The sequence below is a fragment of the Mastigoproctus giganteus genome, chromosome 1, assembly GCF_048544385.1.
Source record: "Mastigoproctus giganteus isolate SK-2022 chromosome 1, ASM4854438v1, whole genome shotgun sequence".
Lineage (NCBI taxonomy): Eukaryota > Metazoa > Arthropoda > Arachnida > Uropygi > Thelyphonidae > Mastigoproctus > Mastigoproctus giganteus.
In genome coordinates, this window is record NC_143575.1 from 21,787,118 (window position 1) to 21,814,251 (window position 27,134).

The window sequence follows — 27,134 nt, forward strand, 5'->3', positions numbered from 1 at the left end:
GGTTATAAAATAAATTTTCCTATTCAGGAGAACCTAGTGTCAAAATGGTTAGAGTTAGCGCTGTGAAAATCGATAGGTGTCATTTAGGGTATGGGGGAAGCGATCTGTAAAAGAAAAAAAAAATTAGGTCAAATTTCCACCACCAGGAGGAAAACTGCGCCGCAAATATGTAAAAGTTTTCATTAACTTCAAGACACGCTGCTTATGCAAATGACAACCTGTTAGATAAAAGCAAAGGCCAATGGCACCATCAATAACCATTATGGCTCTTACAAAATAGGAATGGGCTCTTTTAGTAAAACTGTTCTACCAGAATAATAGTAACGCTAATGCAGTACAGTACTACGTGAATATCGGAAACTTAAAGGTTTGCATAAAGGACCTTTGACCTTGTCAGTGAGGCTTCGAAAATAAAGAAATTTGAAGCGACCGGGGAGTTAGGTGTAATTCCAGACAGTGGACAACCATGTATCGGAATGGAGGTAGTGGATGAAGTGGCAGTTGCAATGGTACCAGGTCAGAATGTGAAACACTACCAGTCAGTAGTGTCGAGACTTGAACCTTCCTTGGTCTACAGTATGTAAAGTGCTTCGAATAATTTTATGCTGGTTCCTATACAAGATTCAAGAATGTAGTGCAAGAACTAGTCTTGTGATCAGCAACAGTGAAGACTTTGCCGTATGATTTCTGGCTAATATGGAACTTGACGATACATGAGCACATTTCACTCTTCATGGGGCTGTAAATGCACAAAACTGCCAAATATGGGGAACTTCTCATCCATCTGCTGTGCATGAAAAACCACTACAAAGTCCATACATTAGTATGGTATGGATCCACAGCAGAGTTTATAATAGGACCATTTTTCTTTGAAGAGTCTACACCTCATGGCCCCGCCAGGTTTATGGTAACTACTGCACGGTACTGCGCTCTTCTAAGAGATCACATTATTCCCACTCTACAAGAAAGGAAATGCTTGGAGACCATAGTGTTCGTGCAAGATGGTGGCCCTCCCCACATTGGTCGACAAGTGAAGGAACTGTTCAACATTTGGAAATGATTGCATTTCTAGAGACTTTCCGCAGTTCTGGCCAGCCCGATCAGCAGATCTCAATCTGTGATTTCTCGCTATGGCGATACTTGAAAACCAGAGTTTACAGTGGTGGCATATAGATGCTTGTCGATTTGAAAACAAGCATTAAATAGCATGTAGCTAACACCCCCAATAAGATGCTATGTGAAACTGTGTTGCATGCAGTCCTCCATTTTCAGAATGTCATCTCAAGTGAAGGAAAGCACATAGAACAATATTTATCTGTAGATTTCTAAGTTTACCGTGCCAATTTCTCCCCTGGTAGCGGAAATTAGAAAAATTTTTTTTTCTTCTACAATTCACTTCCCCATACCCTAAATTACATACCCACCAATTTTCATAGCACTATCTCTGTTTTGCAACTAGGGTCTCCTAAATAGGGAAACATTTTATAACCACCCAGTACATTGTTTAGTCAAAAGAACATGACCACCTACATAATAGTGAGTGTACTCTAATTGCCACCATTACCAGTCACATGACAAGCTATAGCTTCTATAAGACCTCCAAGCTTCCGAGAAGTATGGTGTCATCAGGATTGCTTCTCGTAGATCTGCATAGTCCATGGTGGAAGATCCAAACAATGGATGTCGACCAACATAATCCAGAGATGATCTATGGGATTCATATCTGGTAAAATCAAAGCCAAGGTAACACTTGGAAGTCACTATTATGTTCAGCGAAGCACTCTCGAATAATACTGACAATATAGAAGGGCACATTATCCTGCTGGAACATACGAATGCTATATCGAAAAACTGTCACGATGAACAAGTGCACCCGATCAGCCACAATGAATAGTTTTTAGCATTTAGACTGCAGTCTAAGGATATGAATGCTCTAAGAGATTCCCTAAAACATCTCCGATACCAAAACAGTGCCACTGCCTGCTTCTGTTGGATCAAGACATCACAGTGATTCTTCTCTGCAGTTTGTTGCCATACCCTCCATCTACCATCAGCACAGCATAGCAGGAAACATACTGGGCAACTCTTCTAGAGGCCAGTACACAGGAGGGCTCATTGGTGGTTGTTAGGTTTTAGGCACATCAGCAACTTAGGCCATATTGAGCCGTACATCCTGTGTATTTATTGCATGTTTTGTGGTTAATTTTCTGGATGAAAAACCCAAGTTTCTTGGAGAAAAAACTGTGCTTGCTTGCTTGCCTGACACCAGCTGTGGCGTCAGGCAAGTGTGGGATGATTATATCAACTATTCTACTCACAAGGGCAGGTCTTGAAAACACTGCTGATCATCTCCTAGTTAAAGTCCATGGCAAGGCAGGGCAACTTGCATTCATCTGATCTTTGATGCGTGGGCACCTGCTCCACCATTGGCCCAGTGACTGCTATCCTATCCACTACCAATCCACTTTTGGAGCACCTTAACTGCAGTACACTGTGAGCAGCCCAAAACATTGTTTCTGTAATACTGCTACCCTTCAAACAGCATCCAACAATCAACCTTTGTTTAAAGTCAAGCAGATGAGAGAAGAGCAAGCTGAGGAAAGACAGTTGTAGAATAGATGTGTGGAAATTTGCCTTTTTAGCCAGCGGGTGGTTGATTGCTGAAACAAACTTTCATCTGTTGTAGAAGTTGACAGCTTAAATAAATTCAAGGCAGAACTAGACAAACATTTGGAATGGATGGGTGAAATGGGAAGTTTTTTTTTTTTTGGCTGATGCTGTATAAGCTTGCTTTCTTGAATCATATGCCTATGCTAATGCTAAAAGGTCACATCCCTTGCCCATGTCAATTGAGTGCAGACCACATACCAATTCTCACCACAACATGTGTGCCAACAGACAAGTAGGAAAGGCACATTTCTAAAACACAGGACTATTGATAAAAAAAAAACAGTAAATTGATAAAATAGTGTGTGCACTGTTTTAAGTCATGGTTTTTTTTTTTTCTGGAAAAAAAACCACCATGCAACCCTACTCTCAGGCCAACTTGGAGGACTGTTGTGTGAAAAGCCCATAAAAATTCCTCACATCTCACCTAAGAATGAACACCATAAAGAAGCTTAAATAGAAAAAAATATATACAAAAAAGAATCCATAATTCCTACCACTCCACTGATCTGAACTACTTAATATTTTAGACAAATGCATAAGTTTTATGCTAAGTGAATTCAATAAACTTGAAACAATATAAAAATAAATATACTATTGAATTTGTGCATTGCACTCAATATACAAAGAAGTAGCAACCTTAGTAAATTGATATAAGGCATGTCGAATGAAGAGCTATTTTCAGATTTTTGATTGTTGGCATAACATTTAAAAGGGATAAACAATGCTATATTCTAACAAGAAAGGAATGTGAACTCTCTTCACACGTGAAAATAACCTGCATAATTATGCCTACTTTAACTGTAAGTAGACATAATTAGTCCTAAGAGTCACAAACTTCTGCCTGCAACAGAAGTTTGTGATTCAGAGGCTCTTTTGTGCGAGTTCATTATGTTTTTTTTTTTTTAAAAAACTTCTTTTGGATCATGAACTGGATTTGGATGCCTACACACTTTATGCAATAAGACTAGTACATCTGTTGGCTAATTCATTAACTCGACACAAACAATAAAAATTTAATGGAAAGGCTGTAGTTTTGCTATCTTTTGTGAAAAAAGAAAGAGAATATCTGAGGATAGGTAAACAGGTGAATGGGTACAGATCCAGAGTTGAGCTACACAGTAGTCACAGAAAAATTTAACTCAATGCCTGATCAATTTTAATTTTTATTTTCAAATTATGTCTCTTACAAAGATTTACAGCTCAGCTGGTCACTTGCTCAACTGCTATAGTGCCAATCTATTTTAAAAATTATGGCACAAATTGAAATGTGTTAAATATATCTATACAAGCATTATACAGTGAAGAAAAATTATTAAATACTTGATAATAAACAAAAAAAACTTGATAATAACAAAAAAATCATTGATAAGCAATGTTTATGAGTGCACTGCAATTAGAATAATACATAGTTGAAGCATCGTGGATATTAAGGATTTTCTTGTTTTTCACTTATTTTGATTAGTATTTCAATGTCATATTTCATGTACAACCTCAAATTCACCAAGGTTTTATTTGTAATTTTTTAAGGGGTTACTGCTTTAATTCATTTTATCTAGAATTGAGTAAAATATTATGCATAATACTCATAATTTACGACTCTTCTCATTTTTGTTCCCTTTTTCAAAACACTAAAAATCATAATCTGAATAAATTATTTATTTTATATATAGTACAATATTATATGTACAATGACTTATTTCGTATAAAGGACAATATAAATTTTGAACTTTATAATTCAAATATATCATATAAAAAGATTTTAGGTTATAAATGTTCTGATCGGTAGGTGTGTCAATTTTTTTGACATTATCAGTCAAGGTTGGGGGATATACATTTCAACCCCGCGATGAATGTTAATTTTTTTCCCCCTGATCAATATTCTCAGTTGCTCAGGCTGCATTTAATTTATTTTATTTTTTTTCCATATGTTTTGGAAAATTAAATTTTTTGGAAACCACTGGCATAAATGGTTACTCAAGATGACTGCTAAACTTGGCTTCTGGACTTTTACGTGGCCATATATATTTCAGAGAATCCTTTTTGTAATCAAATACTATTGGTTGCAAAATGCTTAATATTCTTCATAAATAATAAGAATTTGTAATTTTTTATAAAGATTTATATTAAATAACAGATAATCCAGTATCATTTTTTGTCATTATTTATAATGGAAATAATCAGAACCACTGCAACTGTTGGAGAACAGTTGCAGTGGTTCTGATTTCACAAATTGAAGTTCCCATGCCATGCCAGCAATTGTACCTATGCCGATAATCAATTAGAACAAGATTAAAACAAAAGCTGTTATACTTTTGTGGGTTCTTTTCTCAAAGTGCTTTTGAAAAAGCGTGAATTATAACTGGGTGGCTAATGTGTTTTTATCACACAGGAAAGCCTTTTATGGCTTTGAGGCGAAATGTACTTATACTTCCCCCAAGTCTTAATATGCCAAATCCAAATAGCAGGTTAAAATGATAATTTAAATAAGCCCACTAAATAAATAAAGCATCCATCAACACAATTACCACTAAAAGTTATAAAGATACTTGGTTATAAACTTTTTAAATTTATACTTTATTAGAAAATATGAATAAGATCTCATGACGATGTAGGAATTTATTTTTTTTTGGTCCATCCACTGTCTTATTTACGTAATACATTTAACTTTTTCTGGATTTTATAGTCCCACAGCACCAACAACCTTCATCCTAAGAGCTGAGCAGCAAAATTAATTTTTAAATATAAAACACACCTTTTAAATTATTAGTAATCTATTGTTATATGTTAAAGCTTTCACTGCTGGCTTTTCCTTTGACCTGGGATTGAAAACTATGCAATTGAGCCAGTCTATATTGAAAGAAGCAGTAATTAACCAGCCCCCCCCCCCAGTGAAGGTGGCTTGAAAAAAATATCCAATTGGAAGAAAAAGTTCTAAAAGTAGGATGGTTCCCCTCCCAGTGGATTAAAATCTGAAGTGCATTCAGGAAGCAGCAAACACATTAATAAGAAAATGCCTACCTTCCAAATTTCTTAAATTACAATTTTTTTATCACACTACCAAATCAGAAAAAAAGAAAAAAAAAAAAACTATAAAAAAAAACAGGAACTAGTTTTTACAAGAAAAATTCAAATTTCATTCTCCATTAGAAAGTAAATATACTTAAGAAGTTAACTCAATTTTGCTTAATGCAATTAAATTCCAAGTCCTAATACTTTATTAAGCTATATATATTCTTCATTTCACAAAAGAATGGCACAAAACATAATCAAGAAATAAACCTTATTTCTGATCTTTTATACTTTTATGCCAATCCAAATTCATTTTCTCAACACTCTCTCCTCTTTCTTTTGCTTTCCTTCCACTTGATGAATAGACAATGCAGCCTATAAGAGTTAAAAATAAGAGAATGATATTAGCTCGAATAAGCATGACGTTGCGACTTTTTGCGATCATGGTAGAGCTGGAAAAAAAAAAAAAAAATTAAGGAATTACTACAAATAATTATTTACTGCCATATTTTAATCACAATTTAGACTCTATATATAGGTTTAAGATTCTGAACATGAATATTAATCCCCATTAATCCTCTAGCTAGTGTACTTGTTATGTTCTATCCAACAGAAACAGTAAAACTTAGAAATTTAAATATCCATTAGAATTACATCAGTATCAATTTTAGTATTACTGAAATTTTAAAGGGATAAAAGTCCACCATTTCTCCAACCACATCATTCACTTTATACAAGGGTGGACTTTATCTCCTTAAAATTTTGTTAAAAATTTCTCAGATTCTCCCTCTCATTTGGTCAGTGACTACTAAAATATTATTGCACCTGATATCATTATCATTTTTTTGCATGCCAGCTAGTGTCTACTGAGCACATGAAGAAGCTTAGCACTCATTTTATTTAATACAATTTTTCAATTGTATTAAATAAAAATGGGAAATGGACAGGGTGCACAAACTATATTTCGATATGCTACATTTTTGATGATATTACCAACTAAATCTGATAATGTCATCAGAAATGTACTTATTTATTACATAATTTAATAAATAAATACATTTTTTGTTTCTGAGCAGGAAATAAAATTGAATTTTTATAACACATTCCATCTCTCTGAGTTATAATAAGTATCTTTGCCAAGGATAATTTTAATCACAAGAGACAAGAAATTACTACTAATAATAAATAATAATCTTTAAATTCCAATACAAAAGGCTAAAAGCACCATAAACAGAGTGTAAGGGGTGTCTTTACAATAAAGACATGTTCCAAAGCAAAAAAAAAAAAATGAAAGAAAAGAAAATGCTTTGTACTTTGTGCAGTATTTAAGCATGAAATATGGGTAACTTATGTGGTAGGTACAGTAGAGGCATCTTCCACTTTTGGGTACAACTGGATTCATGAAAAATTCATTCTGAAAGTTGAATGTCCAAAAGTCAAGCAAAGGCTTACATGTGATGGTGGGGTTCTGTTCTCAGAAAGTCAAAAAAATTATAAAATCTTCTTTTTACAAACTCATAGCTCTACCTTAAATGAGTGAAAGACTTGGAACTGTTTTTGATGTTGATCCTCCAATCATAATTTTAAAGATCTTTGTTTCTTCAATCAATGCATTTCACCATTTTTGACATATTTACTGAGTACATATTTCCAGCATTTTATACATGAATATATAGTATTAATGTATTAAGTTTATGAGACCTACACTACGTACCATTTATTATCAGCATTTTCATCATTCCAAAGATGTTTATAGGCATTTAGCATATATGTGTAAAGCACCTGTCTTAGCCAGGTCTGCCCATCCCACGTAACACCTCCTAGTGGATGGATTTTTGTAAAATTTTTAATTTGACTCTTTTAGTAAAACTTGTCGAGCTATCCCAATTTTCAATAAAATCAGTCTAATAGAAATCCAGAAATTATTATTTCTTGTCTGTCTGTCCATCCACATGTAATAACTACTTCCACTCCACTAGATGGATTTTTATAATAGTGTACATTTGACTCTTAGAAAAATTTATAGAGCCATGCCAATTTTCATTGAAACTGGACAAACAGAAAGACAACAATTATAATTTCTTTGTCTGTCTGTCTACATGTAATAATTCACCTCTCAGTGGATGGATTCTCATGAAATTTTAAATTTGTCTCTTTTAGAAAGATTTGTCAAGCTTTTCCAAATTTTGTTATAATTGGACCAATAAAAACCCAGAAATTAAAATTTTTTTATTATATATATCACATGGACTATTCATATACTGAAGCACTGGATATCATGATTGTCGCTGTGTGCAGATTATGGGCAGATGCAGTGCAGACTTTGTAGACTAGACCCCAGGCAAAATATTCATCTTCGTCCCCCATGCAAAAATTAAAGGTGGAATTCGTAAAATTGAAAAAAAGGAAACACCCAAAAATTATTCAAATCATAATTATATATTTAAACTTTAATGACTAGTACATTGTTTATATAAACATAAAAGTTTTCACATCATTACCATACAATATTTACTTGACATGAATTTGTCTATAACATCTGATGTTTTTATATCTTTTAGTACATCTTGTTCCATTAACATAATGGCCAATCCATTAATTCTTTCTTGGCTAACTGTTGCTAGTGAATACGTTTTCACCATTTTGAGTCTTAAAAAAACTCTTTTCTCTCCAGATGCAACCGTAACTGGCAATGTTAATAATATTGGAAGAGAAATATAATTCTACTAATAAATTAATAAATAATAAAACTAACAAATAAATGTGATTAATTCTAAGCAACCACATTTTATTTCCTTTTAAAACATATTGCAAAGATTAGATTTCTTGACATAACTCTTTGGCACTGATGTTGCTGCTCCTGTCTTTGCCAGTGAGAATTCCTTCAGGTGTTGACATTTTGTTTCTATTGCAGTTTCAAATAAATTCATGAAGTTTTCTGACTTTAGAATAAGATGAAAAGCCGAGGATATTTAATTCATCTGATCAAATCTTTCTTGTAAGCTAATGATAGCTACATCGATCATTATATTAAAAAATTACATTTCAAACCTTTTTGGTTGGATCAATAGAGCGTTCATCTGATGAAGTTTCATAGGTAAACTTGCGCTTTTTTCTAGAAACTTGCACTTCTGGTAACACTGACAGTACTTCCAACTCAGATGCAATGTCTATAGCTTTATCCATGTACAATTTAAATCCTAATGTTCTAAATTTGTTTAGTTGACTAAGAACATGTTCTATCAATATAATTGCAATGTTCATCTCACTTTTACTACTTTGCATAGCATTACATCTGCATTAGTATGGGTTTTTGTTGCATTAAAACTAGGTTTAAAAAATAAAAATAGGAAAAAATTAATTTCTTTTAATATCTGATTATAAAATAAATAAATTTACTGCAATATAAATAAGCAATATTGAATTTTATTTTGTATAATTAAAGTAGTATATTAAGAAACAACCATTTTTTTTATATTTAAAAAAAAATTAAATATCATTGGAATTTGGGGCCCCCCCCCATACATTTCGGGGCTCTGGGTGACAGCCTGTACCTAGGTACGGCACAGGGCAGATGCATAGAAAATAAATGTTTTGTATTTGCATGCGTAAAAGTTGTTCTGCTCATTTTTTATATAAATTATTAATTATTATTATTATTTGCTAACACACCTGAAACATGACACACTACATAAATTAACTGCACAACAAACTAGTTTCATAATTTATATATTTTTCATAGAATCAATATATGGAAAGCTAATTTATATCTGAGAGACAATGAACTACACAGTGTCACTTACTGCACAAACATTGCAACCCTCAATGAAGGTAATTTTTTTTTTGTCCTCATAACCAAATGGGGGCATTTAAGTCTGACCACTGGTACATTCAAAAATATCTTTTTCCCACTTTTTCAGTTAAAGAACTTTGTTGGAAAAGCTGCATGTAATAGCAATAGGAATGAATTAGTTAAGTACTTAGAGACTTAGCTTAACTATATCAATGCATGAAAAGAGAGGAAGTGAAAGAGTACTACAGTTAACAGCATGTTTAGTTTTTCCTTTGGCATATGAGTAGATTAAAAAGAACCAGCATCCATGTAAAAGTATCTACAGAAAAATACTATCTATCCAGGTAAAAAACATTAATGTGAACTGAGATTACTACCAAAATCAAAAATACGTATTACTTTAGCCAGTTGTTGAAAGTAAAATGTATGACCAAAATTAAAAGAGAAATTATTGATTAGCAATGGTCCCTTACTCAGTCAATCTGATATACTTTCAAACTTTCATTTGCATATCCATGCAAACGAGGTTATTAGAATGCATATGAGAGAGGATCATTATAATGCATATGAGACAGGATTTTCAATATTCAATCTAGTAAATAACTACTTACGAAACTAAATTTGGCACCTCTTCTATGGATTTATATTTTTTTGTCCAAACTAACATTCTTTTCTCTATAGCATTTGGATGAAGCATTGCAGACCTCACATTACCTACCAGAAAAAAATACATTTGATATTCACTATGATAGGGAAAAAATAAAAAAATAAAAAATGACACAAACCCAGCAGAATATAAAGTGAAGTTATATTGTGAATGTTAAACCAAATTAAAAACATAAAATTTCTATATACAACCAGACTGTTTTATTTTTGTGAATATAACTGAATCAACCTACAGAAAAACTATAATCAGCATGCTTTTGTATCTATACTATTCTTTCTTCAGATGCAGACTGAAGAAGGGAGAGCACAGTTCCAAATAAGACTGCAGTTTCTTGATGGTTATAGGGTGATGTTCAACCCAGGATGAAAATGGAACAGTTTTACAAGTCTCAGATGGTCAGGAGGCCAAGCTTAGCAGAAAAAAATTTCTTTGTGAGCAAAACTTGATCTTGGTTTAAACCTTTGGGGGTGAACTTTATGAAACTTTTTACATGGTTCAAAAATTCAGAGTTAGCCCCTAGCTACATCTACAAAAATGTTTTATGTTTTATTATTGCAGTTTTTGCATTCAACGACACTATCTCTCTCTCTCTCTCTCTCTCTCTCTCTCTCTCTCTCTCTCTCTCTCTCTCTCTCTCTCTCTCTCTCTCTCTCTCCCCCCCCCCCAAATCCTTTACTTCTGCCCTTTTTAATTTCCTATCATTTTCTATTCATCATCACAAATCAACTTTTAGCAAATGATTTATTCATTTCAGAAACTTCACATAAAGGGTTGCAAACATTTAAAATTCCTTAAATAGAACAAACGTATTTTTTAATACATTAGATACAATAAAAGTCACTCATATTTACCAAACACCAACTGACACTAAAAAAAAAAAAAAAGGTAATTTTTGCATGCAAGTAATATTGATGTAAGGAACAGACAGTTGCAATTACAATAATTAGTACAGATAATCATATTAAACAGTTATTATAAATATGAATAAAAAATAATTATTCCTATTTATATCACTAGTTTCAAATAAAATTAACAAATTTATATTTTTCATTTGCTTTACAGTCACAGATTTGGTCATTATTTTTTATCTGATATTAAAAGTTAATGCATAACAAGCATGACATTAGGTTTAGCATGGATGAATGTTGTTGTTGTTATTTGGTTTTTAGGAGCATTAGCAACTAAGGCCATATTGCTCCGGGATATGCAGTGGTCATTCCCTGAATAACCTTTCCGCATCCTCCATATTTGGTGGTGACGGGCTCGAACCCCGGTCTAATCAAGAAGCATGTGCTACGCACTGCTGCTCCTTCCCACCTGGCTACGGAGGCACCTAAGGATGAATGTAAGGCAATGCATATGAATAGTAGTAATTCCAAAATAACATACCAATTGGGTGGTACCACACTCAAGATAGTGGAGAAGATAAAAGACCTAGGAATAATTATACTGTTCAACGTGAAGTTCTCTGAGTAGTGCTGACAGGCTACTAGGACAGCTCATGGAGTTCTGTCAATGTTATACAGGAATTTTGTCAGCATGGACAAGGAGGTGATTATCCCATTGTGTAAGGCAATGCTAGATGTGGCATCATATTAGGGCACATCTTGAGTACTACCTACAGGTCTTTATGCAGCACAAAGGATGATCCACTTTAGGATGGATATACCGTAGATCTGTTGGAATGGATGCAGAAAAGAGCAACATGATTGGTCAAAGGCACAAAAGTGAACACCAATGAAGAACAACTACAGTTTTGTAAATTATAGCATCTGGAAACTAGGCACCTGAAAGGAGATCCAACTAAAGTGTTTATGGCTTTAAACGTATTGAGTAAACTAAATGCTGATGGCATCCTCACTCTTTCTCAGATGAAACACATAAGGGGACATATATTTAAATTGAAAAAAAAAAAAAAAAAAAATTTGCTTTTGGCTAGAGGATAGCTGATCACTACAACAAACTTCCATATGATACTGCAGAAGTGGATAGCTAAAGAAATTTAAGGATTAGATAAATTATTAGAGGGATGGCCAGATAATGTGGGTACTTTTTTTTTTTGTCTGATGGCTGACCTTATATCATTTGCCTTAACTAATACTAATAACCATTTACTCAAAAAAATATATATTATGAACTGAAGATATTTAAAAGTAAGTCTGTCCTAGAGCAAGCAGGATGGTTAGTAAGCCCATTCATATCTCACTAAAACAAAAGCAATTTTTTTGTTTTATTATATAACTATAGGTCAAGTAGATTTACCAATCAGAAGAGTATCCTTCCAAAGTTATAGTCTTCTTGCTAAATCTAAATGATTATCAAAGAAGGAGACCTCTCATCATTGGTTTAGTTTTGTTCTGCACGATCTTCATAGAGCATTTGCTACTGTAATGGTAGAAAATGTTCCAAGGAAAATAATGGGGTCACCGGTGAAATGCAGGATCATCTACAGTGGCAGACAAAAAAACTACATCACTTGTGAATTTTGCAAATAATGTCTTTCGTGCTGCATTGTGGGTTGCAGAAATGTTTGAAATGCATTTGTTAGATAGGATATATATCTCTGTGAATGAAATCCAATAAAAAGACTCCATCTGATATACCTAATTGTCATAAATATCTTCCCAAAGGGTAAAATGCATAATTAATGGAAATATGAGAAATCATGCAAATGGCAATCATGACAACCAAACATACATTTTATTGCATTTACATGTACAAACTGAAATGACAAGTTACCATAATAGTATTATGTACTGTAGATCAGCAAAATAAATCCTCAATATTTTGTTGTTCCTCCTCGAGCTGCAATTACAACCTTGCAAGGATCTGGCACAGAGTTAATCAACTTCTGGATATACAGTTGCCCAATTTCATGGTACCACACCCTTACAATGCTCTCCTGCAGCTGAATCTTACTTGCTGGCTTCTTCTGAGCAATTTTAGATGACATTATGTACCAGCAATTTTCAATAGGGTTCAAATCTGCACTGTTGCTGGGCCAGTCCAACACTGTAATGCCAGCATTTCTAATATATGACTGCACCTTAAGGGAGAAAAACGAGGGAAAATATTGGTGTAAGTATGTTTTAAGCCTTGTGAGACAAGAATACAAACTCATCATTAATTCTAAATAGCATAAAACTTACCAATTTTGCTGTGTGGCAAGGTGCTGAGTCCTGTTGAAAAATACAGTTTTGGATGTTTGTGTGATGATCCCTAATAACGGGTTTCAGGCACTCCTCCAAGACAGCAGCGAAGGTTTCTGCATTCACCATTCCATTAACAAACTTCACCCCACCCCCTCTGCTTGTTATGCATCCCCAGACCATCTGACCGGCAGGGAACTTTACAGTTGGTGTTATGTTGTCAGGATGGTATGCCTCCGATTTTTGTCTTGACATATCGCTTCCCATCTGAGACATGCAGGTTGAATTTTGATTCGTCAGAAAAGATGAAGGTGTCCCATTGCTCTTCTGTCCATGAAACGTGATTTAGCCCAAGCAAGTCACTTCTTCCTCATTTGTTGGGTCAATAAAGGCTTCTTCTTGGGCCAATAGGCATGCAGACCACATTCTGAAAGGCATCTTTGGATAGTTTGTGCACTTGTTTCAACACTAGAGGCCATCTCAAAGTCCAGTTTTAGATCAGGAGCACTAGCATGGTGATTACAATGGCATAGCCATTTCAAATATCGATCTTGTGAAGATGCAGTCACTCTCTTATGGCCTGATCCAGGTCTTCCCTTCACATCACTGGTTTCACGCTTTAATTTCAGCACCTGGGTTACTGCTGACTGGTGGCAGCCTTTTTTTTTATCAGCAATAGTACACGTAGAAAGCCCTCCTTGGGACAGAGCAACAGCTACACTTTTTTTTCTTGGTGTCAACTGAACGTATGGAGCCATACTTACACCTCCGCAAAACAGGATACTAATGAGTGTGTATACCCTTCCAATGACATTTATAGAAACAGCTGATGGAACAGAAACAGCAATACCTTGCAATTACTGTCTGATGCAACAGAAGTGTTATCTGACACAATACCTTTGCTTTGCGACAAACAAAATGACTGTAATCAAACAATATCTTATACTGTTTCACTACAAATGTTACTTTTTTTAGGTGATGCAGTTTTTTGTCCGCCACTGCAGACAGGACTGCATTTATAGTTCAGACACAGCATGGGTTTGGTAAGGAGAAGCCTTCTCTGACCTTCTCTGAATATATTTGATTGAATATTATGCTGTGGTCACAAAGGAATTGGATGAAAAAATAATTTTGATAATATTTGGATTTTAGGAAAGCTTTTGATACTGTTGCACATGGAAGACTACTGTACAAATTGGAGCAGTATGGCATTAAGGACAAGTTGCTGCTATGGATAAAGGGATGGTTGAGTAGGAGAAGACAGAGAGAGGTAATCAATGACTACTGCTCTTCGTGGTCTGATGTTATTAGTGGAGTCCCCCAGAAATCCGTATTTGGCCCGTTGTTTTCTGTATTTATCACTGATAGTGACGAAGGTATATCAGGCTTAATGTCCAAATTTGAAGATGATATGAAAGTTGGTAGGGTTGTTAATGACAGTACAATACTGCAATAGGATCTAGATCTAGAAAAGTTGAGCAGATGGGCTGAGAAGTGGCAACTAAAGACTAACATTGAAAAATGCAAAGTACTGTATACAGGTAACAGTAACCCCAGGATAACGTACCAACTCTGCAGTACTACACTCAAGGTAGTGGGGAATGAAAAAAAATTGGGGGTAATTATACAGTCAGATATGAAGTTTTCTGAGCAGTGCAGAAGGGGTCCTGCAAGAGTAGCTAATGGGATATATTATAGGCAATGGTCGGGCCAATATATGATAAGGATCATATATAAATAATGATATATGATAATGGTCAGGCCACACCTTGAGTACTGCATACAGGTCTGGAGGCCTCATTTTAGGAAAGATGTGGAATTGATTGAACAAGTACAGAGAAGGGCAACGAGATTTGTGAGTGGAACAAAGGGTTGCTCTTACCAAGAATGGTTTAAGTTCTGCTAATGCAGCATCTGGAGACTAGGTACCTGCAAGGTGATCTGATTGAAGTGTATAAAGCCTTGAATGGTTTGAGCAAGCTCAATGTTGATGGGATTCTTCCTGTTTCTCAGATTACGCACCTGAGGAGGAATAAACTGAAATTGAGTTTATTCCTCGAAAAGACAGTTGTTAGAATCGATGTGCAGAAATTTGCCTTTAGCCAGCAGGTGGTTAGGTGGTTGATTGCTGGAACAAATGTTCCAGCACAATTGTGGAAGTTGACAGCTTAAATAAATTCAAGGCTTATCTATTTGAATATACCTTATGAGCCTGAAAAGGTGTTTTTAGAAACTACACAACCCACACCACAGACCAACAACTCTGCCACACTAAAGCTCTTCCCATTGAGACTGGATTCAAATTCACAACAGCCACAGACTAATTCATCCAATTCATATTCAACATACTCAATTGGATTGTGATCTGAAGGGCAAGATCCTTAATTGTATTATATGCATGCTCAATCATGTTAAGGCTGGAGAGCTCAAACTCTTCACGTGCTCAACATCCTCCTTATTCAGCATGTTTGAAACAGCCATTAAATATGATGTAAGGCACAATCATCAACGAAAACTCCAATTGCTTTGATACATAGGATGGATTGCTTTCAAGACAGTACTGAAACAACAAATTTCCACCCCCCCCAAGTGATCACTATACCTCTGACCTGGGTTCGAGGTTAGCCTGTGTGGACGAAGCTCCTTGAAGCTCTTGGAACAGAGAAGTTTTTCCTGATTTATTTTCTGATTTATTAGCTTAAATTGTCAAATTAATTTATTTTCTAGAGTAGCTTTATATTCCTAGTTACGATACTTAGTTTAAAGTTTAACTTAGACAGAGATTTTGTAGGTATTACTTAGTATCGGTAACGGTATCAAATCCACGTGTTGCAAATTGAACGAGAGGTCTTTTTTTTTTAACCAAATTTAGTCGATTTATTAACCAATTGTTATATCAAATTATCTTCTATAAGTAGATTATAGACTAGTCAGGATCCTTAGTTTATTCTAAATTGAGATAGCGAGATTTGGAAGCAAATCAATACTTACGAGTCCGTAGAAGTACCGTTCGAGAATTCCCGCCATTTTTACATGATAGCATAAGCTTAGTGTAGTATAGTGCATATTATAATATTGTCAATTAATCAGTAAATCTATTAATCTTGATAAACTTTATTGTCAATTAAATTGTATTTTTAACTCTATATATATATAACGACTTAATCGTAACAAATAATTAATACATAACTATAGTGGTACACGTGATACGGAAGTTGTATAAAGGGAACTCGTAGAAAACACTAGATACCAAAAAAAAAATATATATATATATATATAACATAACTGTTTTGGGATATAACTTAAGGATTTAATTTTTGTTTTGAAATTTTATTGAATTAAATCGGAATCATGACTCTGACCAGAGCAGCAAAGCAAAAGGCTCAAGCTAATGGGAGTGCTGTGGTTCAGGGGAGAACTGAGGGGGGCAGTTGCCCTCTGAATCACAGTCTTTTAAAATGCACTGTCTGCTTGATGTTTGCGGAGCATCGGGTACGGGACATGATACTGCCAAGGGGGATGTCTTTGTGTGTGCACGATGTAAGGAGTGTAAGGAAATCAGGCGACAACTCAGCGTTGTTATGGGCCTTTATGAGAGCTTGAAGGACAGGGTGGATGCCCTCGAAGGAAATAAATTGAGGGGCCCATCAAGCTCTCAGCTGCCCACATCAACGCCAGAGCTTGCACTTGGTCATCAGGCAACACAGAGGCAGCCCCCTAGGCAGAATGCGCTGGTCCCAAAGGAACTAGTAGTTGTTGGTGACTCTATTGTCAGGGAAACGGGGAACATGCTTTGTAAAAAGGATAGGTGGAATAGGACCAGGGTATGTCTGCCAGGGGCAAAGGTTGATGACGTTGTAGAGCGGATATCATCTTTTAAGGGCACAAAAGGTGATATAGTTGTACACGTTGGCACTAATGATATTAAGAGTAGGAGACCGGCGGAATTACTTAGCAAGTACAGGTCACTGTTGAAAAAAAGCCGTGAATTAGGGTTGAATTTGAAAGTGTCTGCAATTCTGCCCAGACACGATAGGAGGGAGTATATGATGAGAGCCTTGTCGATCAATTCGGCCCTGGAGGGATTGTGCAAAGCTCAAGGGGTAGAATTTTTTTCAGCCTGGACTATACTTGTTAACAGGAGAGATTGCTTCTACAGGGATGGGATACACTTAAATAGAAAGGGTGCAAGAATTTTTGCTGATGCTGTCGAGGCAGTGTTAGGTGGGTCGGAAAACTGCTAGTTGGGGGGGGATACAAGGACTAATAGATTAACAGTAGCCACTGGCAGAGGTCGGAAGTGATTCTTGCACTGCTTCTATTGAAATGAGCAGAAGCCTGAAAAACAAGATGCAGGATATTTCAGAGACTGCTGGGAGTCATTGCGGTACAAGTAAACACATGGGTTGTGTTAGGGTAGCTAAGAATAGAAACAGGTGCATGTATACCTGCGTGTACACCAATGCTAGGAGTTTGGTAAATAAATTTGATGAATTTGAGGTATTGCTCAAAACATCAAAGGCAGATATTGTTGGGATATCAGAGACGTGGTGTCACACAGATATAAGTAATGCGGAACTGGAATTTGGGGAATACAATGTGTATAGAAAGGATAGACAGGACAGAAGGGGAGGAGGGGTTATGCTATTAATTAAGAAACACATAAAGTCCAAGGAAGTGAAGCCAGTTGACATCAATGGACATGGCAGTGTCGAGTCAGTTTGGTGTGACATAAGCATAGGGAAATCAAAATTGAGAGTAGGAGTGTGCTATAGGCCTAATGACTCTGATGAGTATAATAAGATATTGTACAAGGAAATAGAGTGGGCCAGTAAATCAGAGAGTCTTATAATGGGGGATTTTAATTTCCCAGATATTGACTGGAATTTGTGGTTTGGTCACTCGCACACTAGCAAGGCTTTTGTGAATTTATTGGATGATTGTTTTCTACATCAGCATGTTCGTGAGGCAACAAGAGGGAGCAATACTCTTGATCTGATTATCAGTAGTGATTCTTCATGCATTAAGAATCTGCAGGTAAATGAACCACTAGGTGGCAGTGATCACAGTGTGTTGAAGTGGGATTTACTCAAGGAGGTAACTACCATCAGAGGTAAAGGGAAGGGTTTTTGTTTTCGTAAAGGCGACTATGATGGTCTGAGACAGTATTTAAATTCTATACAGTGGGACCAACTGATGATGTTACCAACAGCAAACTTAAAATGGGAGGCATTCAAGGAACTAATCTTGGAGGCTACCAGGCTTTACATACCAACTAAGAAATATTGTTCAAGGTTTAGGTCTAAATGGTTGTCAGATGAACTAATGAGACATGTGGCAGAGAAGAAAAATGCATGGGATACATACAAATTAATGGGTGACATGGAAGCCTATGATAGATATAAGTTGGTCTGTAACCAAGTCACAAAGGACATTAGGCAGGCAAAGGCAGACTACGAAAAATCCTTGGCAAAGGATGCAAAGAAAAACAGAAAAGAGTTCTTTACATATTTAAACTCAAGAAGGAAAGGGATGAATCAGATTGGTCCACTGGATATTGATGGTTCAACAGTTGAGGATCCTGCTCAGGTGGCTAACAATTTAAACAAGTATTTTGCATCTACATTCACGCATGAGGAGTTATTCAGGAAGGAGAATGATGTAGGTAAAGTAAACATTGGCAGTGAGCTGGATGATTTTGTAATAACTGAGAGGAAAGTGGAGGAGAGATTGTTGAGGATAAACATAAAAAGGCACCTGGGGTGGATGGGATCTATCCAGTTATATTAAAGGAGGCAGCAAAGGAAGTAAGCAAGCCCCTAGCCATAATTATGAGAGCTTCTTTGGACTCAGGGGAGGTACCCATAGACTGGAGATGTGCAAATGTAACCCCAATTCACAAAGGAGGATCAAAGGCTGACAGAAGTAATTATAGACCTGTTAGTTTAACTTCTCTTCCAGGTAAATTAATGGAGGCACTGGTTAAAGAAGCACTGCAGGATCATCTAGACAAGAATTCAGTTATAGCTCAGACGCAGCATGGTTTTGTTAAGGGCAGGTCTTGCCTGACCAATTTGATTGGATACTATGATGTAGTCACAAAAGAACTGGATGCAGGGAATAACTTTGATATTATATATTTGGATCTTAGAAAGGCTTTTGATACTGTTGCACAGGAAGACTGCTGCACAAATTGGAGCAGTGTGGCATTGGAGGCAAATTGCTGCTATGGATAAGGGGATGGTTGAGTGGCAGAAGACAGAGAGTGGTAATCAATGGACACTGGTCAACGTGGACTAATGTTATTAGTGGAGTTCCTCAGGGTTCAGTGTTGGGTCTGTTGTTGTTTTTGGTGTTTATGAATGATATTGATGATGGGATATCAAGTTTAATGTCCAAGTTTGCAGATGATACAAAGGTTGGCAGGGTTGTTAAGGACACCACTGACGCTATGCTGCTGCAACAGGATCTGGAAAGGTTGAACAGATGGGCTGAGAGGTGGCAAATGAAGTTTAACATTGACAAATGTAAAGTACTACATATGGGAAACAGTAACCCCAGAGCAACGTATCAACTCTGCGGTACTACACTGACAGTGGTGGAGAATGAAAAGGACCTGGGGGTAATTGTGCAGGCAGATATGAAGTTCTCTGAGCAGTGCAGACGAGCTGCAAGAGTAGCTCATGGTGTCTTGTCAATGATAAAGAGGAATTTTTCTAGCAGGGATAAGGAGGTGATTATTCCCTTGTATAAGGCAATTGAGTACTGTATACAGGTCTGGAGGCCTCATTTCAGGAAGGATGTGGAGCTGCTGGAACGGGTACAGAGAAGGGCAACAAGATTAGTGAATGGAACAAAGGGTTGCTCTTACGAAGAAAGGCTTAAGTTTTGCAAATTACAGAGTCTGGAGACTAGGCACCGGAGAGGTGATCTGATAGAGGTGTATAAGGCTTTGAATGGTTTGAGCATGCTCAATGCCAATGGGATTTTGCTCAGAATAATCAGCTCAGAGGGCATAAATTCAAATTGAGGAAGGACGGATGTCGGATAGATGTGCGGAAATTTGCCTTTGGCCAGCGGGTGGTTGGTTGGTGGAACCGACTTCCATCACTTGTTGTTGAAGTTGATAGCTTAAACAAATTTAAAGCTCAACTGGACAGGTATTTCGAACGAACGGAGGGGTGAAATGGGAGTGGTGTGTGTTTTTTTTTTTTTTTTTTTTGGCTGATGCTGAATAAGCTTGCTTTCTTGCATCATATGCCTCTACTAATGCTAATGCTATCAGTGATCTATACCTGACTCCTCTTATTACTATACCTCTGACCTATCAGTGATCCTTTCTTTGTGATCCAATTGTGACGTATGCTCAACATTGATATCTTCTTCAAGCAAAGGAAAGGTTATTATGGATTTTTCATTTGTGGTAGGAAAGAAGTCATCAAGAATAGGGCTGAAAGTCAAACCTGGATTAACCTATAAGAGAAGCTGACTCTACTGGTTACTTGTCATGTTGTAAAGCCTTGATGCACATCTTGCCATGGCTACAGTGAATGAATGTTGCAGCTGTGGCATTCAACTACTGATCCAACAAGCAACTAAAGTCAAGCCTCCATTCCTTGAAGCTGATGGCAGAACCTTATCCTTCTTCATACTATTCTCATCACACAAAATAGATTTAGGCTATTTATGACACTTTTGCCACAGTCTGCTATGTTTCACCAGTCCAGTTAACTAACTGCTCTCAGCCATAGATGCAGGCAAACTATGAAGTCTTTTTTTTTTTTTTTTTTCCAACAATAAACTTTATGAACCACTTCCTGGTTAATTTGGAAGAAATGGTGAGGAAAAAGTGGATGTTTATCATCATCATCATGTGAGACATTAACTGCTACAGAGATAATTTGATTTTCCAATGCAGGAATTGTTGATATTAATACAGGATCTGTTGGCATTAACTGTGCTGAAATAGATATTACAAAATTTGCCGAGTGTTTTTATAAGTGTAGATGAAAGCTACCAACAAGGAAAAAAAGAAGATAATGGCTCCAACTATTCTTAACGTGCTAAAGTTGGCATTGTAAGGTCAAGGTTTCACTGATCGCTCTACTGAGTATTCAATGAACACCAGCTCACAACTACAAGGAGCTCAAGAATTAAAAGGAGGCCTCACATGATGGCCTATGTTCATATTTTGCACATAGGTTCACTGAATCCTGAATATGCTATCCAGTATGTGATCATTATTCTCCCTATTCAATACTTAATCCTAAAAATGTTTATAAAAAACTATAAACATATCCAACAATGTTTATAATAAAATGTCACCAGGGTGCACCTTCCATTCTCCAGTGATATTATTACTCTTCGTTGGTAATTCCTAAGAAAATAACCAGGATCAATAATAAAAAATTTCGTTTTATACTTGGTACAGCCATTCACAGCCACAATTTAAAAATTCATTGTAACTGCTTGAAGCAATCATTATATAAGTGTCGTAGTTAATAATGGACAGCACATTTATTGTGACCACTAATAGATTCAAACTGGCACCCTTGGTAACAGACATTACCCGAGGACCATGGCTAGTCCAGTTAACACAAAATTTAATATATCAAAAGATTATTTTAAAACCTGAAGCTCACTAAAATAAATTTGATCAAGCAAAGAATTTTATAATAAATGAGGAGTAGTTTACTAACATTTCTGTAAGTATAGAAAAATCTACATTGGTTAGCGAGGGTACCCAACCTTCCTGGTTTCAAATTGCTCTTCTGTTATACCTGCATACAAGCAGGTGCGAGGAAGATTAATTTGAAGAAATTACCCCTTAATGTTGTAGTAGTATTGGTAGTGGCAAACAATACAAGGAAGCAAGCTTATACAGAATTAGCCAAAAAAAAAAAAAAAAAAAACTTCCCACTTTTCCTGTCTATCCCCTCTAACAGTTTGTCTAGTTTTTCCTTGAATTTATTCAAACTACACACTTTTACAATACCGGATGGAAGTTTCTTCCACAAATCAATATCCTTTGACTGAAAGCAAACTTCCACACATTCATCCTGCAAATGACCTTCTTCAACTTACATTTATGCTCCTGTATTGTGTGGTCTAAGCAAGGGTAAACTATACCATCCATGTTTAGCTTACTCAATCCATTCAAAGCTTTAACCACCTCAATGAGATCTCCTTGCAGGTGATTATTCTCCAGACACTGCAATTTGCCGAACTGAGGCCTTTCTTGGTAAGGATACCCTTCTTTCGCCTCACTAATCTCATTGTTCTTCTTTGTGCCAACTCTAACAGCCCCACACCCTTCCTAAAATGAGGTTTCTAGACCTGTGCAGAACATGAGATGTGGCCTAACTATTGCCTTATACAGAAGAATGCTTACCTCCTTGTCCCTGCTGGCAAAATTCCTGTACTGATAAAACTTCGTGAGATGTCCTAGCAGCCTGTCTGCACTGCTCAGAGAACTTCTGACTTCTCACTGGTCTTTTTTGTGCTTTACTACCTTGAGTGTGGTACCAAACAGTTGGTATATTATCCTGGGATTACTGCTGCCCATATGCAGTATCTTGTATTTTTCAATGTTAGTATTAGTAGTGGAAAATGATAAAAGGAAGCAAGGTTACAAAATATCAGCCAAAAAAAAAAAAAAAATAATAATAATAAAACATTTCCCACATCACCTGTCCATCTCCCTCTTCCTCAAATGTATTCATATGATCCGCTGCTGGGAATTAGCCCGTAAAATTATACATTAGTAAACACATTGCAGACCAGAATCATATTAGTACAATGATGACCAGAACCACAATGGCTAAGAATCATTAAAGACAGTAGCCCTCACCAGGGCTGTGCCGAGCCATTTTAGTACCTGAAGCAAGAATGAAAAATTGCGCACTCCCCTAAAATATTAAAAAAAAAAAAAAAAAAAAAAATTAATTAAAAAAAATATGACTTATTTAAAATACATTTCTGGTACACATTTTAATAAAAATCAATGGATGAAAAAATCGCTTTTTCCTGCATTCACTACCACTAAGTTTCTTTGATGCCATTTTTACTAGATAACAAATTTAAATTTATTAAATAAATTTATTGTATTTTTAATTAATTTCAAATATACCCAAACACTTACCTTGCACAATTAAATTGAGTTATCTTCTGTGGAGGTAGAGCATTTACGCTTGATGGCGATGATAACTCTGCAGGGACACAAGTAATTGAGGTTATCAAAATGACATCCAGTGGGGTGACAACCATGGTGGCACCCCGATAGCACTGCCACAGAGAGCTCAGTATCTGTACAGTGGCACGACAAAGATTTTCTTCTTGAAAAAGCAAGATGATAAACGGATTGGAATAATCGAAAATGTTAGCAATTATTTAATCTTTCTTTTGGCACCCCTTTCAGCTTCTAACCTGAGGCAAGAGCCTCATTTTCCTCACCCTCTGCACGGCTCTGGCCCTCACAGCACAAGCTGAGAATTGATGAAGCTAATTTAGTCACAGATGAATCAGTAACCATTGATTCCAAAACCAAAGCCAACTAACTAATGAAAAGAAGTGGTTGGTTGATCCAGTCTAATATTTTCAGGGTTGAAAACCAATGATCTAGAGGATGTGATTCATACCCTTCCAGAACAATTACCATGTCAGCCACAGACAGAATAACTAATACAGTTGGGTTTTCTAAGTGACCTCTACACAAAATCTGGACAGCTTCCAGTTTCACTTATTCATATCAATTAAAATGATATGAATGCATTATGAATGTAATATATATAAATGAGCAGATGTATTAAAGTTTAAACAAATATCAGTTTCAACTACCAGTAATCCCATTTTAAAATTTACTGAATAGTTTTGTGTTGAGGCAACTTATTTTCAAGTTACACATTTATTTTCAAAGTTTCATTCTGAATACTAATTTTAATATTAAAAGTCATACCAATAGTAACAAAATAAATTTTTTCCAAATTACAAGACTACACTTAACTGTACTATCAATTTTTAATGTCGAGAACAACAGTAACAAAAGAGAACAGGGTCAACAGTGTGGCAAAGCCAGTTAATGTTTTAATGGGAATGTTGGCATGCAGAAGTCAGTCAGCATGACCACAGCCTATGTAAAAGCAAAGAAAGGATCACACACAAAAAAAAATTGTGCCTTCATAGATAAAAAGATAAAAACACTTAGCAATTTTAGAATACAGTAAAGGCAGTACTCACCATGTGAAGATTTACGTTAAGGCACTTAAAACTATGTTGGGTTAAGTTTTTAGTACGTGTATATGATTCACAAAATCTCTCATCAAGTTTCGTCAAAATCCATAATAAATGGATTTTGACGAAAACTGATGCTAAGAAAGCTCCAGGTCCCGACGTTATTTCTCCACTTGTTCTCAAAACCTGTGCTCCCGAATTTACTCCTATTCTTTGCCACCTTTTTTCACTTTCTTATTGCAAAGGTGTTTTTCCTTCTGCTTGGAAATTTGCTCATATCCAGTCAGTTCCTAAAACGGGTGACAAATCCTTCCCATCCAATTATCATCCCATTGCAATTATTTCTACTCTTTCTAAAGTAATGGAGAAATCAATTAACTGCCAACTCTTAAACTACCTAGAAACCTTCTGTATGATCAATGATCACCAGTATGGATTCCGTCAGTGTCAATCCACTGGTAATATTCTGGCTTATGTTACCCATTTATGGACTAATTCAATGGAAAGGTTTGGCAAAACACAAGTAGTTGCTCTTGACATCTCAAAGGCTTTCGATAGTGTTTGGCATAAAGGTCTTCTAAACAAGCTTCCATCTTATGGTTTGCCAACTGCTTTTAGTAATTGGTTATCTAGTTTTCTCTATGATCGCTCACTGAGGGTGATGGTAGATGGCTCTCTGTCTTCTAACTTCTACACTAATGCTGGTGTCCCCCAAGGTTCAGTTCTTTCCCCCCACTCTTTTCCTCTTGTATATTAATGACCTTCTTCCATTGACCGGAAATCCTATCCATAGTTTTGCCGATGATAGCGCATTACATTCTACTTTCCATTTTGAGAAACCTTGCCCCGCTCAATCAGCTTCAACTTCTCGAAAATCTGCTACCAATTCCTTAAATGCTGATCTTCAGGTAATTCTCCAGTGGAGCAAAGACAACTTAGTTGGTTTCAATCCTTCTAAAACTCAGTCTTATCTTATATCTCGCAAAAAGGATTCTTCTGCTCCTATGCTTATCTTTAGTGACACTCCAATTTCTAGGCAAAATGATATATCTCTTTTGGGGATTACCCTGACTTCTAATCTCTCTTGGCACAAGCACATTACAAATATTGCTTCCTCTGCATCTAAAAAACTTGGTTTTCTCTTTCGCTCTCGGCGTTACTTTTCTTCCAAACAGCTGCTCACTCTGTATAAATCGCAAATCCGCCCTGCCATGGAATATTGTTCCCACAACTGGGGTGGTGCCCCCAAAACCTCTCTCAGGCTTCTTGATTCCATTCAGAAGAGGGAAGTTAGATTAATTAATGATTCATCTCTAACAGGGTCTCTCCACTCGCTGCCTCATAGACGTACTGTTTCTGCTGCATGCCTCTTCTACAGATACTTCCATGGGCACTGTTCTTTTGAATTGGCTTCTATAATTCCCACTCTCTCTTTCAAAACAGTCCGAACACATGCCGCCACCAGCCAACATCCATTTACTGTCCAACTTCAAACTCACAGAACCAACTTTTCATCTTCCTCATTTATTCATTCAACTGCTGTTTTCTGGAACAACCTTCCTTCTTACGTATTTCCCAAAAATTACAGTCTACAGAAGTTCATGCCCAATGTAAACAAATATCTTCTTTCGTCTTCTCAACCTCCAACCCAAGCACGTTACTAAGTACTATAGGTTCTAATACCTCTCGTGTTTGGAGTTTACATAAAAAAAAAAAAAAAATACATCTGAAACCAAATGTCAGTAATATTTAATATTTTTCCTTGATTAAGAGAACTATTTAGTAAAGCCAGGGAATAGCTAGAGTCTATCCTTCATTCCTTTGAATTGTCAAAGGTATATACTAACTCAACCAGAGGGAATCAAGCACCTGACCTTTAGTTTCAGTGTTCATGCCCTCACACTAACCATAGAGTAGTAGTTTCCAGTCAGACCTTTGCCCAGTTGTGTTCGAATTTACCATTCCCACAAGTACATGATACATCCACATTTAATCAGGAAGCTCTAAAAGTATTATTTTAACCAAATTCTTCAAACCGAAGGTCATCCTATCCAGATTAGAAGCAATGCACTGGAAAGACGCAACCAAATGCCCTGTTGATGTGACCACTGGCAGACTGTCCAATGAATTAAAGGAAATTTCTCTGACAGGAGCATCCAAACCAATAAGGTTTTCCAGAGGATTGATCAATGGTTCACCTAGGAGGTGAAAGAAGCTTTCTTGACTAAACAGAATTCATAACATAAATGGCCAAAAACTTACCTTTCTAATCATCACCAAAAATATAAAAGAGAAAGGGCATCATTCCTTAAATGTAAAATTGATAAAATTAAATTGAATCAAATGCTCATTGAAAGAACAGCCCTCGTGAAAATAAAGCAATCCAAAGGAATATTTTTAAAAAGTAAGAAACAATTTGTAACGGATGAGCCCATGTTTAGAAACTGGATAAATACATCTTTCAAACAACCTGCTCTACCTTATGAACCACCTGATTTATCAAAGAAGGGTCCCTAATATCACTGTTAGAGATCAAGAGGGAGTATCTGATCAAAACAAAAACAACCTTACCAGTGAACAGTAGGCCCATATGGCTTACTCACCTTCATTATGAAGA

The 27,134-nt window shown here is 36.1% G+C and overlaps 1 protein-coding gene across 1 annotated transcript in view; it reads right to left on the bottom strand.

Moving 5' to 3' along the window:
• Window positions 1–5,867: 5,867 nt before the first annotated feature.
• The window catches only part of LOC150090626 (UPF0389 protein CG9231), a 39,277-nt gene continuing 18,010 nt past the window's right edge, over window positions 5,868–27,134 (bottom strand). The window contains exons 2-3 of the mRNA XM_090379170.1: window positions 10,084–10,186; window positions 5,868–6,131 (exon numbers count right to left, since the gene is read on the bottom strand). Of these exons, the coding sequence (XP_090235296.1) occupies window positions 5,951–6,131; window positions 10,084–10,186 (284 nt within the window). The 3' untranslated portion in view covers window positions 5,868–5,950. The remainder of the gene's footprint in view (window positions 6,132–10,083; window positions 10,187–27,134) is intronic.